Genomic DNA, 16,620 nt, shown 5'->3' on the forward strand with positions numbered 1-16,620 from the left:
CGCGACTGTACGATTAAATTATTCCGAAGAATCCTTGCTGCCCATTAAAAAAATCCTTGTTTGTTTTTTTTTCTTATTTAAAAAAAAACATTTTATCATAGTATGTTTTTTAACATCTAAACTCCCAAGCTCGAGAAAAACGGAGAATTTGTATGGAAATTACCCCTTTTCCTCGAACTTGGGAGTTCAGGTGTCAAAAGTCCAATTAATCAAATTTTCAAGACATAGAGATTGCAATATTTTTAAAGGAAACTTTGCGTTTACCAAACAAATCTTTGAATTTCAAGTACCTAAAATGAAAAAATAATCATATTTAAACTGCTTCTACAAGTCGACGTCGTCGTGCTATCTTGTCTCACCCGCCATTTCGACGTTCCGAGAAAAACGCGTTTTAATGTTTGACCTTGAATAAACAAAAGCGAAAGCACGCAATGTAAACAATAACAAACACGTTTTGTTTGGCTGACCATTATGTGCATTGTCCCGAAGTTTGGTTGATGTTGGTAGCTGGAGTCCCGAGTTATAATCACAAATGTTTGCGGTAGTCTAACTCGTACGTGCGTCAAACGTGTTCTGACCTGAAATCCCTTTGGCCAGTTGTCGCACTTACAACAATTTTAAGGGAGTGATAAGATAGCACGACAAGATTGAAACTACTTTGATAAGTAAAGTTACAAAAATGTACGAACTTTTTCGGATTTCGTTGAATATCTCAGGAATCGCGATTAAAAGCTCAAAAATTACGACAGATGGCGCAAAGCATCAAAGAATGACGATTCAAATTTTCGCTGTTCGGTTACATAGGAATGCAAACTTAAAATTAAATTTACAGCTCTTAGAACAACTTTTGAGAAAAAATTCAAGTAAGTACGAGTGTAAACTTTTTGCCCTCTATAAATTAACGCAATAAAAAAAAATTAAAAAAAAATAATTTTGAAAAAATAATATTGTTTAAAATGATAGAGCATCAAAAGTTAACAAAGTATCAATTTTTGCTCAAAAGTTGTTTTGAACGCTGGAATTTAACAAAACAGAATTCGCATACATAACCTCAAGGGGCGGAAATTTCAATCGACATTCTTCGCTCTGTTCTGCTACTCAACACTAGGTGTCGCATGTCGTTTGGCTCTTGAACTTTGAATTTTGTTGATCTGTGATGGTCAAAAGAGCTGCACAAAATGGCGTTTTTAACTCAATTTGGCCCAAAATGCACGTACGACAGATTAGCATTACGGCGACGAAGTAACATAAAGAAAACCAAATAAAAAAAAAAATAAAAAGAAATAAACTCAAATAACAAAAGAATTAAAAATTATTAAATAAAAAATTAAAAAAATTAGGAATGTTCAAAAATTATTTTATGAAAAAAATCGAAATTTATAAATCTTATAAATACAAATCTAGAGTTATTTTTAAAATGGTCCTATAAACAACATTTACATTTCATGCTTTTTGGGTATTTTTGTATATCCCTGACTCAAGGCGGTTCTAAAAACATTCAAAAAGCAAAAATTGAAAATTTTGTTTTCATGACCTTTTTTTAAAAACTCTGGAAATATTAAAAAATTCTAAAATTTATAAATTAAAAATTAATATTTTTACATTTTTAAATTTACGGATAATTTTTTTTATCCTATATTTATAAATTCAAAATTATGAATTTATAAAATTTTAAGTAATACAAAAAATTAGAAAAGATATTTTTTTGAATATTTACAAAATTTATAAATGCAAAATTAAAAAATAGGAACATTAAAAAATGTCGAATTTCTAAAATTTTTAGGATGTAATAATATTTTTTTTTAATCTTTTAAAATTTATAAATTTAAAATTCAACAAATGTAAAGGTTCTAAAGTTCACACAATTTTGATTCCAAAAAATGCTCCAAAGTTAAGCCGTTGCAAATACTTTTCAAAGTTTTTGTCGCCTCCTTCAAAACTGGTCCGAAATATCAGGGGGGCAAAACAAATGACATTTTTTGCAATTCCGTCGTGAAATTACATACTTTTCCTGTCATTCTTGAACGACGAAACAGCCTACTTTTCTGTACCAAAAATAACGGAATCGAATAGTAACCCTTTTCAAAACAAATGCTGAAAAGTTCTACTTTTTAGCACTGAAAAGGATGCTGACAAGTTGAACTTTTCAGCATTTGTTAGGAAAAGTTATACTTTTAAACATTTTTTGATATAAACGTTTCATTGAGTCAATGCATAGAGTTATCTACGTGCGCATGTATTGCGTATACGTACACGAAAAAGATTGAGGTTAAATTTTGTACCGCCAGCAAAACAAATGGTGCGCTAGTGTGTGTGAGGTCGGGCTTAGATAACTCTATGGACATTTATGCTATAATTCTGTCCAAAAATTGTTTTCGGAATTGCAAAAAACGTCACTCGGCGTCAGAGCCGTACCTTGGGTCTACGGCGCCCTTGGCAAAAAATCAATTTGGCGCCCCTCCCAAATTTACAAGCATTTGGATGAATTGATATTAATTTTCAATTATTGCTTCAATATGAGTTTTGATTTTATAATTGCAATTGGAGACCTAAATATGGCCAAATTCATAAACACAGTTATTTTATGTTTTATTTTTCAGATAATATAAGATAGGTTGAATTGAAATTTTACTATAGGAGTTAAGTTGACTGAATATTTTCTCAGATTTCATAAAATCGATAATGATAGCAGGTTTTTGTTTTTTTTTATTTATTTTTCAGACAAATGCACAGAATTAAATGCTCAATAATAATAAATTTTGCTATAACTTGTCAGCTAAATTTATATATCTAAGCCTGCATAATTTGATCTGATCTAGTATTTGATTGTATAAGCAAAGAACTTTCCTGGATTCGTAAAATAATTAGCTGATTTAGTTTCGGATTTTATTTTGTTAATTACAACGAAAAAAGAAAAATAAGGCCGTTGCAAATATTTTTTGAACTTTATGTCCCTCGACTCTGACCAAAGTCGAGGGGGGGGGGGGGAAGGGGCAAAAAAATAAAAAAAGTATAAACATTAAAATAACGAGCCATGGTTTCAACATTTTAATGAAAAAAGTGTTTTAAAATGCATTATACACCTGTTCATATGTTTTGCCATCATTAATTTCCAAAATATGTAAGTATTGACGAAAATTTTATTTCCTGCAAAAAATATTTTTTTTGCGGTGCTGTACATTGGAATTTCATGAAAATTCAAAACATTTTTAAACAAGCTCAAACATGCTAAATATGATTAGCAATGCAGAAAAATGCATTTTAGAATGTTTTCAGTTGATTAGACTTCTATTTTCATGGAAATTTTGGAGTTTTTTGCAAAAATATTTTTTTTGCCCCCTGACTCCCTGGGGCGACATAAACTTTGAAAAATATTTGCAACGGCCTAAATCCTTCTTCAAAATTGGAAAAAAATAATAACTCGATGCCCGTGAGCTATCTTGTTCTATCTAGATAGGAATCCCAGCAAGCTTAGTTCATTGAAGTATAAAATTTCGTCAAAATCAATTTAGGCCTTTGCAAATATTTTTTGAAATTTATGGTCCTCAACTCTGACCAAGAAAATAAAATAGTATAAAAAATCAAATTACAAGCTACGGTTCCAACGTTTGAATTAAAAAAGGTGTTTTAAAATGCATTATGCACCTGTCCAGTTGTTTTGTAATCAGAAGTTTCCAAAATTTCTAAGGATTGACGAGTAATTTGTCCGTTTTTCATAATTTTATTTTTTTAATTATGTTTTGCATTGATCTTATTTTCATCAGTATTCATTGATTAATTTTTAATTCGTAAAATTATTTTTTTTATTTCAGAAAAATATGTTTTGCGCAAAACTATACAAATGTTTTTAAACCTCGATAAAATATTATTTTTTGTTTTTACATTTGCCGTGGTTAAAACGCCACAACTCGCTCTGAACAAATAATGTTGGTCTTATCGGTGAAAATTTACAGCAGTTTTCCACATTAAAAAATTTCTATGCACGAAGTTTATTAAAAAAGGGGAAATCGAGCTGAAAATATTTCAAAGGCCATTTTTTTACTCGAGAACAAGGGTCCTGATTTTCAATTCAATGAACAGAAACCACTCACTCATCGCCTATCCATTCGACGCCAGTTTGCCATCAATTTGATTTTTTCTTGGTGGAAGTTTCTTTGAAAGGTGTCTATAATGTTATGAAATCAAAATGAATGCACAATTTAACTGATAACATTGATTTTAGGCAACCCAAATCAATGAGTATAACGCAGCTCATCAGAAAAAAAATGTTTTCAGTTCGGCCTGCCTGAGCCGTTCGGAGACTGAGCCGATCAGCGAGAGAAGGAGAGTAGAAGAGAGAGTGTACGGGAGCGAATGGTGTGAAAGTGACAAACAGTAGGAATGCATCAGGGCAGTATCGCGTCGCCTGCTATTTGTGCTCGCGAATGGAGTGGTTGATTTTGAGCAATCAGGACCCTTGCTCGAACACGTAAAAATTTCAAAAGAAAGGTTTATATTTTAATGTTAAAATAATTCCTATTTAAAAGAAGCTCAAAATATGACCTTATTTTTTCTCAATTTGGCTGATTGTGATTCACAGCCAAATTAACGTGAAAATAACGTATAGTTGGACATTTTTTTAGTCTGGAAGGTATGACTTAAACTGCATTATACAACGGTATAAACTTAAACGTGTATTTATTTTGAGAAGCTCTAACTTCTTTAACTTTCTGCCACTTGAATTTTCAAAAAACATTTCGATAGAAATATTCATACAATTGATTTTGGCGCCCCTAAATATATATTTTTTTAATATTTTAAACCAAATTATCTAGTTATTTGTAATTCTATTTCATGATTCGGCGCCCTTTCTGTTTCAAATATCTAATGAGGATGTTATAGTTGACATGAAAAATTTGTACAATCATCGATTTCGGCGCCCCCCCAAAAGCTGGCGCCCTTGGCGGTCGCCAACCGCGCCAACCCCTAGGTACGGCGCTGCTCGGCGTATTTATCCAACTCGGTGAACCTCGTTGAATAAACGTACGACTCGTGCTGAAAGAATCATCTTTTTGCAACTTGTTGCATAAACTACTACTTCAACATTTTGTATTCAAAAATTCTAAAATACAGAAATTTGAAATTTAGAAATTCTACATAAGAAATATTGAAAAATTCATAATTTCGAGCTTAGCCAGTTCGTTTTGCGCGCAGGAAATTCTTGAAATCAATCACGAAATATCTTGATGAAACTTTCAGAAGTGATAGGAATACCAATTTATAGCCATGTGAGATGGTTTCCAAATAGTAATTTTAGTTTGATAACCAGGAGAAACATGTTCAATGTTACTCTCTTTTCAATTCTTACCAAAAGCGCTCATATGTGTGATAATTTTACATGTATTTGAGTTATCCTTCGTGCATGTCTTTAGCTTACCAACGAAAATGATAATATTGGTCCCTCATGAGCATGACCAAGTGAGAAAAATTGAAGGAGACGCAGGGTATATTATCAAATAGTAAAATAGCAAGCATCTCCACGGTGAGTCTCATGCATTAGGAATGCCATGTGTTTTGCTTTGAAATACAGTGGACTCTCCGGCTGTCGATCTTCTCGATATCAATATTGCTCCAGCTGTCAATAAAATTGTCAGTCCCTTCGAGAAGATTGCTTTGATTTTTGGTTCTATAATTTGATAACTCCCTCTCTCGACGGTCCCTTCAATATCGACAACGAGAGAGTCCACTGTAAATTGTAGTTTACTGTTATAATAATTTGAGGAGATACACATATATTGTCGGTTACAACAAAGAATCATTTCAACCATTTCCCTAACCAATTTCCCGCTCAGCCTTCTCCACATTCCGTATCACCTCGTCGTAAACCACCTTCTTAACGTTTTTGTTCAGTATGAAATCCGCGTGCCCAAACCGCTCATCCGGCACCAGATAGCTGCTCACCACGTTCGGCAACTCCCGCTCGAGCCGCTTCACGTTCCGAAAGTTGACCACGTGATCGTTCCGGCCGTAGTACGTCCTGACCGGGGCCGTCACGTGCGACAAATTGTACCGCGGCACCTGTTTGCTTCCGTACGCGGCCACATTGTCGCGATCGTCTTCGTAGTCGTACCGCCGAAAGACGCCGTCGTTGATCAGCTGGGCGTAGTGCAGGAACTGTTTCACGCTGGAACCCGCTGGGGCGTGACCGAGGAAGATGCGGAGCATTTTCTGGAACCGGGATTGGGTTATTGGTTATGACGTTTGAGAATTATATCGATGAAACTTACCGCATCCAGTTGTTTGGCATTTTCGCCGGACACTTCGTAGATCAGCATCCGACAGATGAGTTGCTTAGGTGATGGACACAACATCCGGTAGAACTCGTACTGTCCCGTCCAATGGCTCATGAGCTCAAATGAACCAAATAGGGTGTATCCTTCGGCTAGCGATTTGGCCATAAAGGCTAGAGTTCGCATGATGACGCTAGGATTTCGGTAGACGTAGATCGCTGGGGATAATTCCTGTAGTTGGACGATCTTCTCGTTGTACTGCGGACGCGAAGTCAACGCTATCAATCCAACGGTCGTTCCTTGGGAAAATCCAACGTAGTGTAACTTTCGAGCGTTGGTCCGATTCAGGACGTAGTCGATCATCGCTGGTACGTCATAGTATCCGATCTCGTCCAGACTAAAATCCCAGAACGCGCGTGACTTGACGCGAAGTCGTTCGTGCCGTCGCGAGTACCGATTCCCGCGCACATTCCCCATCCAGATGTCGTACCCTCGATCGGCCAACAGATATCCGAGGGCATTCCCAGGTCCAATGACGACCCAATCGGCGCAACTGCTGAACCACGAGTGCATCATCAGGATTGGCCTCCTGCCCGGAACAGTCCCATTGCGACCACCTGGAATCCGGAACATCCCCAGCAGGTAACCATCCTCGGTGCGAACCTGGTGCTTCTCCACCGGATATCCGTACTTGCGTACAAGCTGTGGCACCAACAACTTGGCGTCCTCTTCGGCCACGTGGAAAGGACTGCCAGCCCTTGCCATCGCCGTCAACGACCAGATCAGAACCAGCACAATCGAAAGTGACAACATCCCTGCAGGGAATACCGCGCGGAACTAATGACAAAGTTGGAACATTTCAATTGCTCGTACCGTGCGAGATCGGAGGAGGGAAGATCGCGTGCAGTGTTGTTCCTCGTACAATTGATACCATCTACAATTTTCCATATGCATGTAAAATGTACGTGGGCTTAATTGGCACATGATACAGACCCGGTACCACGCGTCACAATTGTTAACTAAGTTGTACTTTGGCGCTCACAGATCGCAGATCTGGCACTCATCGTTTTAGGTTCCTCATCAAGGTGGTATTCTACTACGGAAAACGTAGTTTGCAAACTAGATGAAACACAAACTTCATGTGGAAAAAGTTTTGACTAATTTGCAAACATTTAAAACTTAAATTGAGTCAGCAAAATAGAAACGTCTATTTTCCTGTAAACTCTACTAATTGATACATCAACCCCACCAGCTGATTGCTCGAACCGGCTTACAACCGTAAATATGGAATGTTTTCTCTCGGGTACAAGCTACATTAGGTGTAGATTACAGACTGCGAGCACCCTCGGTTGCGCTAACATGGGCTGCGGACAGCTGTAATTTCAATTCTAATTGGTAGATAGGTGTCGGAGATTTACAAGGAATCCCGTTGTAGATCCTAAGATTGCCCATTCAAACCCTGTCATACTGACGTCCCTGGAAGAGCCCATGCAGCGTCACCAAGCTCCGGGTTGTGAATGACAAAGTTTAATTGTCTTGCTTGATGAGAAGGCATTTTTTATGGTGGTATAATGAGATTTTTTATTTTTATTTTGTATTAAAAATCAAAATCAAAATCAAAATCAAAATCAAAATCAAAATCAAAATCAAAATCAAAATCAAAATCAAAATCAAAATCAAAATCAAAATCAAAATCAAAATCAAAATCAAAATCAAAATCAAAATCAAAATCAAAATCAAAATCAAAATCAAAATCAAAATCAAAATCAAAATCAAAATCAAAATCAAAATCAAAATCAAAATCAAAATCAAAATCAAAATCAAAATCAAAATCAAAATCAAAATCAAAATCAAAATCAAAATCAAAATCAAAATCAAAATCAAAATCAAAATCAAAATCAAAATCAAAATCAAAATCAAAATCAAAATCAAAATCAAAATCAAAATCAAAATCAAAATCAAAATCAAAATCAAAATCAAAATCAAAATCAAAATCAAAATCAAAATCAAAATCAAAATGAAAATCAAAATCAAAATCAAAATCAAAATCAAAATCAAAATCAAAATCAAAATCAAAATCAAAATCAAAATCAAAATCAAAATCAAAATCAAAATCAAAATCAAAATCAAAATCAAAATCAAAATCAAAATCAAAAATCTGGGTCAAAGTCAGAGTCAAAATAATAAATCAGAGTCAGAGTCAGAGTCAGAGTCAGAGTCAGAGTCAGAGTCAGAGTCAGAGTCAGAGTCAGAGTCAGAGTCAGAGTCAGAGTCAGAGTCAGAGTCAGAGTCAGAGTCAGAGTCAGAGTCAGAGTCAGAGTGGAAATTTAAATTTTAAATTCTTTGTTTGTTAGATTTTCCGCACTTTCACTTTAATATTTAACATTGATAAATATTTCAAGAAAAACTGAATCAATGAATATCAAATTCAAATAAAAAAAAATTCAGTGAAAAGCTCAAGCAGACCTCCTTCTTAGCAAGTTGAACACGACTAGGGTAACTCACTGCAAGTACGCTTCTGCTCACTCAATGAACTCCTTAATTTACCACCCCATTCATGAAGCAACAGCTCTTCTGCTGCTGACTGTCTCCTCTCCATTTCCACACTTGACACATTCTTCCACCATACAAATGCAGCCTCAGTCATTGAGCAACAACAATGGAAGAAGAGGAAGTAGAGGAAAGCGCTTTCCACACGAAGCTTCGTCGTACCAAGTTCGGTTCATCGTCGGCTTCAGTTCGTTATACCGCGAGAAGAAGAAGCAACTCGGGCCAACAGTGTGCCTTGCTGTGCTGTGGTAGTGGTCCAGACGTAAAAAATGAGATAAACCGACCAAAATCACACACCATTCATAATTCATCCCCGCGCCATCACTGCTCGTCCCGACGCGCCACCCTTTCTCTCCGTGTGTTACTAAGCTGTGTGAGTGTGATTAATCCTTATCAGTTTAGTTTGGTGCAGGAATTAGTTACAATTATCGCTTAAGCTCCACCAAAATATCAGCGTAGTGTTTGTGGAGCACCATGCGTCTCCATCGAGTGCACGACACGATTTGTATGTGTTGGTGAAATTTCCTCTGTTTTCATTGCACTGTTCGCCGGGGTAAAAGGGTTGTATTTGTGCAATTGCACTGAAACCGGCATCCTTAACAAGCGAGAGAGAGAGAGAAAAAAAAATTAAACAAGTTTTCAACCGGCTTCCTATTCAAACAGGTAAGACAGCAAATAGCCAATTTATTATTCATTGCGTTTACACACGAGGAGGAGGTGCCCCCCCTTTGTTGGTGTTGGTTCAGGTGGCCACTGCACCAGAATTGCCCTCCCTTTTCTCTTTCTGTCTATTGCTTTCTTTTCAGTGTGGTGAAAAGTGTGAGTGACTGCTTTTTTCGATGCCCTCGGGCTGTGTTTGCTTTTTCATTGGAGTTTTTTTTGTCTATGTCATTTTTCTATGAAAAAGGTAAAGTGTGAGGCAGTGTGACAGTGAATAGGTTGGGAGGTTCTATCTACTTCATCTTAGTTTTTTCCTCACATTTTTGTTTTACTTCTTTTTTTCTAGCAGGGATTGCTTCTGCCACGCGGTTCTTTTTTGTTTGTATGTGGTGCACGTTGCATTTTGTACACATCAATGAGAAGGGGGTTGTGATGAGGGGAAGTAAGAGTGAGCGTGGGGATTCGATTTGACGTCAATTGTGCTAGGGATTGTATGTGTCTTTTGATTTGAAGATTTGATTTAGAATTTTAAAACGTTGTTAAATTTGAAAAAAAAAAAACAAGAAATTATACATTGTTACAGTTGTGTTGCTGTTGAAAATTTGCAAAATATTAATGAATTTTCAAAACTTTATTTTTTCCTGCAGTGGTATTTTTCTGATATGGGGTCCAAAATTTCAAAATTGGTAAATTGCTTTGGGAAACTTTCTCTAAGACATCTTCTTCTAAAAGTGAAAATTTCCCATAGAAAATTGATTAAAGTTCCATAGTAACTTCAGGTCAAAAACTGGACCCACTAAACGTATACTAAATGAACTCAAATTTTCAGGCTAGCTTCTGGGGTCATAATACTTGAAAATTCCGGTTAAGGCGCTCGAAATTAAACACTTTTCTTTAAATTACAATTATCAGTAGTTCTTGGCAAAATAAATTAGATTTCAAATAAAAATAAAACATACAGTTTTTGCATTTATTCTGACATTAAAGCTTTATGGAATTATTTTGATGTGAAATAAGATTAATTGAGAATGTTTTTTGTGGTGTTTCTTTGAAACATGACCAAATCAAAGAGAAAAAAAAACAGCTTTAAAATGGGTTTTGTTGTGTTCAATTAAAAAGTTCAAAACTTCCACAAACAAAAAATGCTGAAGTTTTTCAACAAAAAATAAAAACATGGGGTTTCCCATGATTTTAATCCTTTGGAAGTCGCAAATGAGATTTACATACAGTTGTTGTTGTGTTAAAATATCTATTTTGTATCAGAAATTGATTACCATCGGTAACGAGAAGAAAAAATATAACATCCTCAACATTAAGTCTAAAAATTGTTATAGAACCGAGCTTATGAGAGAGTAAGACAATAACAACAAAAAGTGTGGAATAAGGAAAATCATTGAATCATTGACCTCTTTATTCAAATGATATTCCAACTAAAAAAAACATTTATCAGTACCTAATTATAATTAACCTAATTTGTTATTATTTGTATTGGAGGTTAACTAGGGGAAAATTTTAATCAATTTTGTCAAGGACATTGTTTTTAATACATTTTTTTTAAAGAGAAGATTTTGAAATTTGATTTTTGATTTTTGTTATATGTTATAAAGTTTTCTGAGTGTCCATAACCTAATTTGTTATTATTTTTTGTTTTGCTATATATGGCCAGAACTTCGGAAAAAGTCCAATATGGTCAACGACATTATTTTGGAAATGAAATGTGGTCTTTGTACGGGAAATTCTCGTATATTTGGCAGGTTAATCACTCGCTCCTAACTCCGTCCAATTTGCTGAGCTTCACTATTTAAACAACTTATTTTGCAAAACTATATATAGAAACTTGCTTGCTCACTTCCTATTGAGCTATTGATCACTCGATTTCAGTTGAAAACGCCTTTTATGAGCTGTAATTGAACGTCAAAGTTCTGATATGGCAACATTAGAGGCACGATTTAATTAGATAGTGATCCCCTACCAGAAACAAAATATTTGACTATTGTTTAACCCTCTACAACCCAATCTCGTCTTTAGACGGGCTTCGATCTAAAAATTCGCTAAAAATCCATATTTCAATCAATTTTTGATCTTTAAAAAGTATTGAAAATTCATGGGTTAGAAAATTTACTTGTTGTTTGCCAATATTTTAAAAAATTTCTTTTTTTTTGGTTTAATTTTGGCTGTGCTTTTTTACTAACATTTCCTATATTTTAAGTAAATAGAAGTATGAAGTAATTTTTCTAGTGCCCCAGACTATGCCTCTACGCATTTTTTACAATTTGAATGATAATGGTGGCATTTTATAGCAGAAAATGCGAAAAACAAGCAAAAACACGTAGAACAAAAGTTGCTCAAAATGACCTCCTAAACACGGAAAAAATGAAAAAATCGAAAAAAATTTGGACAGTAGAGGGTTAATCGCTCAAACATTCCATCATTTTGGTTATTTGCTCAATTGGACATTTTGCCTGGTCTCTGCTCAATTTTAATTTTTTTTTTCAATATTGAATATAATAGGTTAGCCCTCAGCCAATGTTTACCGATTTAATTCAGCAGTCGAAAATATGTAATATTTAATTGGAAACAAACAATAATATTAAAATTTTGTAAGCTGGTATTGTGGATTTAGTTGGTAGCTGGATTTTCTGGCATCTTCTCACGGTCATTGGAAACGGTCGTGGATAGACCCAGGGGTTCTCAATTGAAAAAGTTCAAGTTATAGAAAAAATATGGATTGAAATTTTGATTTGTAATCACTTCACATGAAACATGAACATGGTCGCATTTTTTTTATTCAGACGGAAAAATATTATTTTTCTTGAAAAAAAAATATTTTTAACCACATGATCACCCCTGATTCTGGATTGATGCCGCCATAACGCTACCGCGTGATCCGTTTGTTTGTCAACAAAGCTGCAGCTAGATGGTGAGACGAAGTGACAGGGGGACAAGGTATGTAGATTAGATAAGGTAAGGCGGGATTTCCAGCTGTCAAAATAGTTAGTTAACACGAAACCCACGAACTTTTCTGAAAATCACCATATAACAACCCGCCTTACCTGAATAATCTACATACCTTGAGGGGGGAGAGGTTTTGACATTTTCATGCCATTTTCATTTCATCGTCGGTCGTTGAGCCGACGGTAATTTCTAACGACCGAATCCAACAAGGTACTGATCGTGCAATAATAAGAAATCAATATCAAAACCAGTTATTTATTAGTGCAAAAAACATATCTCACCAATAATAATAATAATACCAAATTGAATTATCGGGAACATTTTTTCCGGTTTTCTAATTTTCTTGTAATAATTTTTGATAACAATTCTGACCTCCTGACGATAAGGCTTTCTATGCCAAATGAAAAAAATACAAGCTCGGGTTGTCACAGCCCTGCGAAATATGTTGGCTGGCATATCGGGCAGTTAGTAAAAATCAGCTAGAAGTCGCCAGACAAAAAAATACTGGAAAGAGATAGCAAACCCCCAGCCGCCATGTGAACATACTTTGAATGTGTTGGTAAATTTCTGACTAGAAAGCCTTATAACAGAACTTGAACTTTACCAGTTATTTCCACCTGCTCGGGAAAGAGGTAACATTACAACAACAGGTCAAATATATTTTTTTCTACAACATGATATTTCGCACCTATTCAAAAAAAATCGCAGATTTTCACAACGAGTCAGTAAAACTGGAGAAAACTTATCGAAATTTCAGTTCATAATGTTATATTAGGACGGTAATTTTTAGGATTTCAGTTATTAAAAAAAATAATCAAGAATTGAGTCCGCAAACTCTACTCAGCAACACGTTGCTAAAGTCTTCCCTCCTCACCGACGAACTACGAAGGGTGGGTGTTTGCGGTTCCCTCCCAGGGGTGGCCACGGGTCGGGTCGGAGTTCTCCCCTCACTCTTCTGTATGTTCTGTTCTAGTGAGCAAGAAAAATAGGCCTCCCATCCCCAAAGTGTCGCGTACAAATGGCGTGTCTGGCGGAACGAGATTTCGCCATTTTTTCCATTCACGTAAACTGGGGATTGCGTTTGTGTGTGTATTATTGCAGTTGTATTGGTGGTGAAGCCACTTGCGCCTTTTTTTTGTTTGAGAGATGCACCCTTTTGGTTGTGAATTAGACTTTTTTGTAAAAGTCTTTAAATTGCGAACAAAGGGTTTATGTAAAGTTTTTTTTTTAAATTAGAAAGAAAAACATTTTAGTTTAGAGCATCCCTAACTCCAGGTTTTCCAAAATAATCTCCTTTCCTTGTTTGGAAGTGCGAAAATCTGTACTGCACAATTTGTCTATTGTGATTCGCTGTTTGTTGGCTTGCAGGCAGGTGTGGTGAGGAGGTCGAAACTATTTTTAGTCTGAGCACTTGAGCTGATGGAAAACGTTTGTCACCGCTGCGTTCTCGATTGCTTCGAAAGTTGTGAGCTGTAAATCTGCATAAAAGCTACCCCTACCAAAACTTGCAGCGGTTTTGTAACAGGGTCCTAGCGCTAACTTGAAATCCTCTTTGCGAGATTGATAGTGACAGGTGTTTGTGGGCGTTCAAATTACTAAAATTCATGTTTTTTTTGTGATTCTAAAAACTAAATTTGTTTTAGTTTATTTAATAAAATTCAAATCATATAAAAATTCAAATTATATTACTGCCCATAATTGAAAATTCGGCTATTATGCCAAATCAAGTATTCCGAGAAAAACGCGTTTTAGTGTTTGTCACAAAATCTACGTCAAGGCAATTTCCCATAAGAGTGGCATATTAGCCGTTTGGTTTTTCGCATCGGCAGCCAAGTCTAAACACTATTTCAGTGAAATTCAAGTTCCAGAAGATGCGTTGGAACATCCTCTATCACCTAGTGCTAACATCTCGTTTTTGGCAAAAGTGGATATTAGCCGTTTTTTCAATGGTGGGCAGATTAATAGTGTTTTTTCTTATTTCTTACAGTTTCGAAATAAAAAAAAAGTTGCAGGTTTTCAAACCCAAACCAAAAATTCTGATTTGTAAGACAAGCAATGTCTGGCCTCTGAATTGCTAATGGAGCAATTCAGAAGCTTTTCCTCAATTTTTCGGCCACAATTTCCGATAAAGAAAAAGTTTAAAACGGCACGCTTTTAACAAGCCGTCAATAAAAATCATGGATGCAAATCAATCCTTGTATCTTTATCCACAGTAAAAAATAATGTTTTAGGAAACATACTTCAATATTCAATAAATATAAAGAAAGGCAACCTACCTTTTTGTTAGAATTCTACGCTTATATTTTATAAAATTCGATTAAAATCGAAAAACAAAAAAAAAAAAACAAAAAATGTAATCAAACTTTTACAGTGTCCGGAAATAAAATGCCACACTGCAGCAAATGCCGCCAAACCATGACAAATGAAAGACCCCAGCAGCGCTGTAAAAAAGGACAACATCACGCCACAACAGCCCAATAACCATAATCGACATTGTCGTGGTTATCCTTCCACCACCACTTGACCCTTTGGAAACCCTCCCCTCCCCTTAAAAAATCTGTCCTACTACGTGGGATCCGGGGTTTTACCCCAGCTGCATAAATTGCTACACAATCCATTCTTGAACCTCGACGGCAAAACGGTTTGACCTGTTTGAATTCGATGTTTCTTGAATTGGATCGATTTGCGGAGAAAGTTTTCCGGGAAAGAAGCACTCCCTCTTTTTTTTTACTTTGAAGGAAAAGTATTGACCATCGCGCAGTTGAACGTTTGGCCGTAACTTTGAGTTTGCAATAGGGATGTTGAAAGCTTTAGATTTTTTAACGAGGTTTGCATGGTGAATACGTTTTCAAATTAGGAAGGAGATTTACTGTGATTAATTACAATATTTTCTTAGTCTTATTCATAATATTTTACTTTTTTTTTAAACCAACGGGGTACAAACTAAAAAGTGTCAAACAAAATAGTGACCAACCACCGGTAGAGACCCTAAATAGGGAGACTGGTCGAAAATTGCTAAATCGGTCTGGCAACGTATGTTTTGAGCTTGCCAACACTGCCAAGTTTTGCTGGGCGTAAAGGCAAATGCTCGTTTGGATACGCCAAACTCGTGTCTGTTTGGGTACGTCAAATTCACTTCGACTAGTCTCCCTATTTAGGGTCCCTAACCACCGGGGGTTGAGTGTACTCTAAAACCCCGATGGTTTGACACCAACTGTTGTCAAACGAACGGGGTCACTTTTTAGTTTGACACCCCCTTTACACGGAGTTCACACACACTACCAAACGTTTGTTTTGATAGTGTGCGTGAGCGCCGTGTAAAAAGTGACAGTTCGTCTTTTTTTAGTTTGACTTTGACCAACCAACGGGGTACAAACTAAAAAGTGTCAAACAAAATAGTGACCAACCACCGTGGGTTGAGTGCATATGGAATCTAGCGATGCAAACAAAACAAAGGATTTCGAGGTTTATGGATGGCCCCTAAAAAAAGAAGTTAATTAAAGAAATTTGATTTTTCAAACAAAATATATGTTTTTTTTTTCAAATTGCATGTGACGGTGAAATTTGAGAGTTTTGGACTGGAATTTCTCATACACGCTTTTAAAAATTTCATCCTTTGGTTACATTGCCGGAGAATGTGTCAATACATTTTTATCAACATTATAAAATATTTGCTTTGTAATTTTTAAACTTTTGAACCTGAAAGTATTGTTTATTGATTCAAACGAATATCCAAGTCAACGATCAAAAACAAAAAAAGAAAATTTGCATAGTAGATATTTGCGTTCATTTTGCCCAAAAGTGATAGTCTCTCAATATCGACAAATAGAGAGTGGACTGTATGTGGTGTTTTGCTGTGTTCCATCACCAAACTAGAAATTCGAGGTTATGTTCAGTAGCCAGCGGCCATTTTTGAACTACATGTTTGAATCGGAATGTTTGAATCGGAATTTTCAAATTTTTGATACTGCCGTAAATCTACAACATTTCTATGAATACATGTAAATACAGTCGACTCTCTGGTTGTCAATATCCAAGGGACCGTCGAGGAAGAGAATCATCAGTTTACGGAACGATGCAAAATGAAGACTCGATTAAAAATATTTTTTTCTTGATATCCAGCTATGGGAGATAATCATGGCAACGTCCATCAAACAAAAACAAACTAATGTCAAACACCCTTCAA

The 16,620-nt window shown here is 35.7% G+C and overlaps 1 protein-coding gene across 1 annotated transcript; it reads right to left on the reverse strand.

Annotated features, from left to right (window-relative positions):
- Positions 1-5,734: 5,734 nt before the first annotated feature.
- Positions 5,735-7,120, reverse strand: LOC120418916 (lipase 3-like). Its single transcript, XM_039581447.2, has 2 exons — positions 6,267-7,120; positions 5,735-6,207 (listed from the first exon to the last, which is right to left on the reverse strand). The coding sequence occupies exons 1-2, from the start codon at positions 7,080-7,082 to the stop codon at positions 5,812-5,814; spliced, it is 1,212 nt and encodes a 403-aa protein (XP_039437381.1). The 5' UTR covers positions 7,083-7,120; the 3' UTR covers positions 5,735-5,811.
- Between the last annotated feature and the right edge of the window lie 9,500 nt (positions 7,121-16,620).

Source organism: Culex pipiens, chromosome 3 (assembly GCF_016801865.2).
Source record: "Culex pipiens pallens isolate TS chromosome 3, TS_CPP_V2, whole genome shotgun sequence".
Lineage (NCBI taxonomy): Eukaryota > Metazoa > Arthropoda > Insecta > Diptera > Culicidae > Culex > Culex pipiens.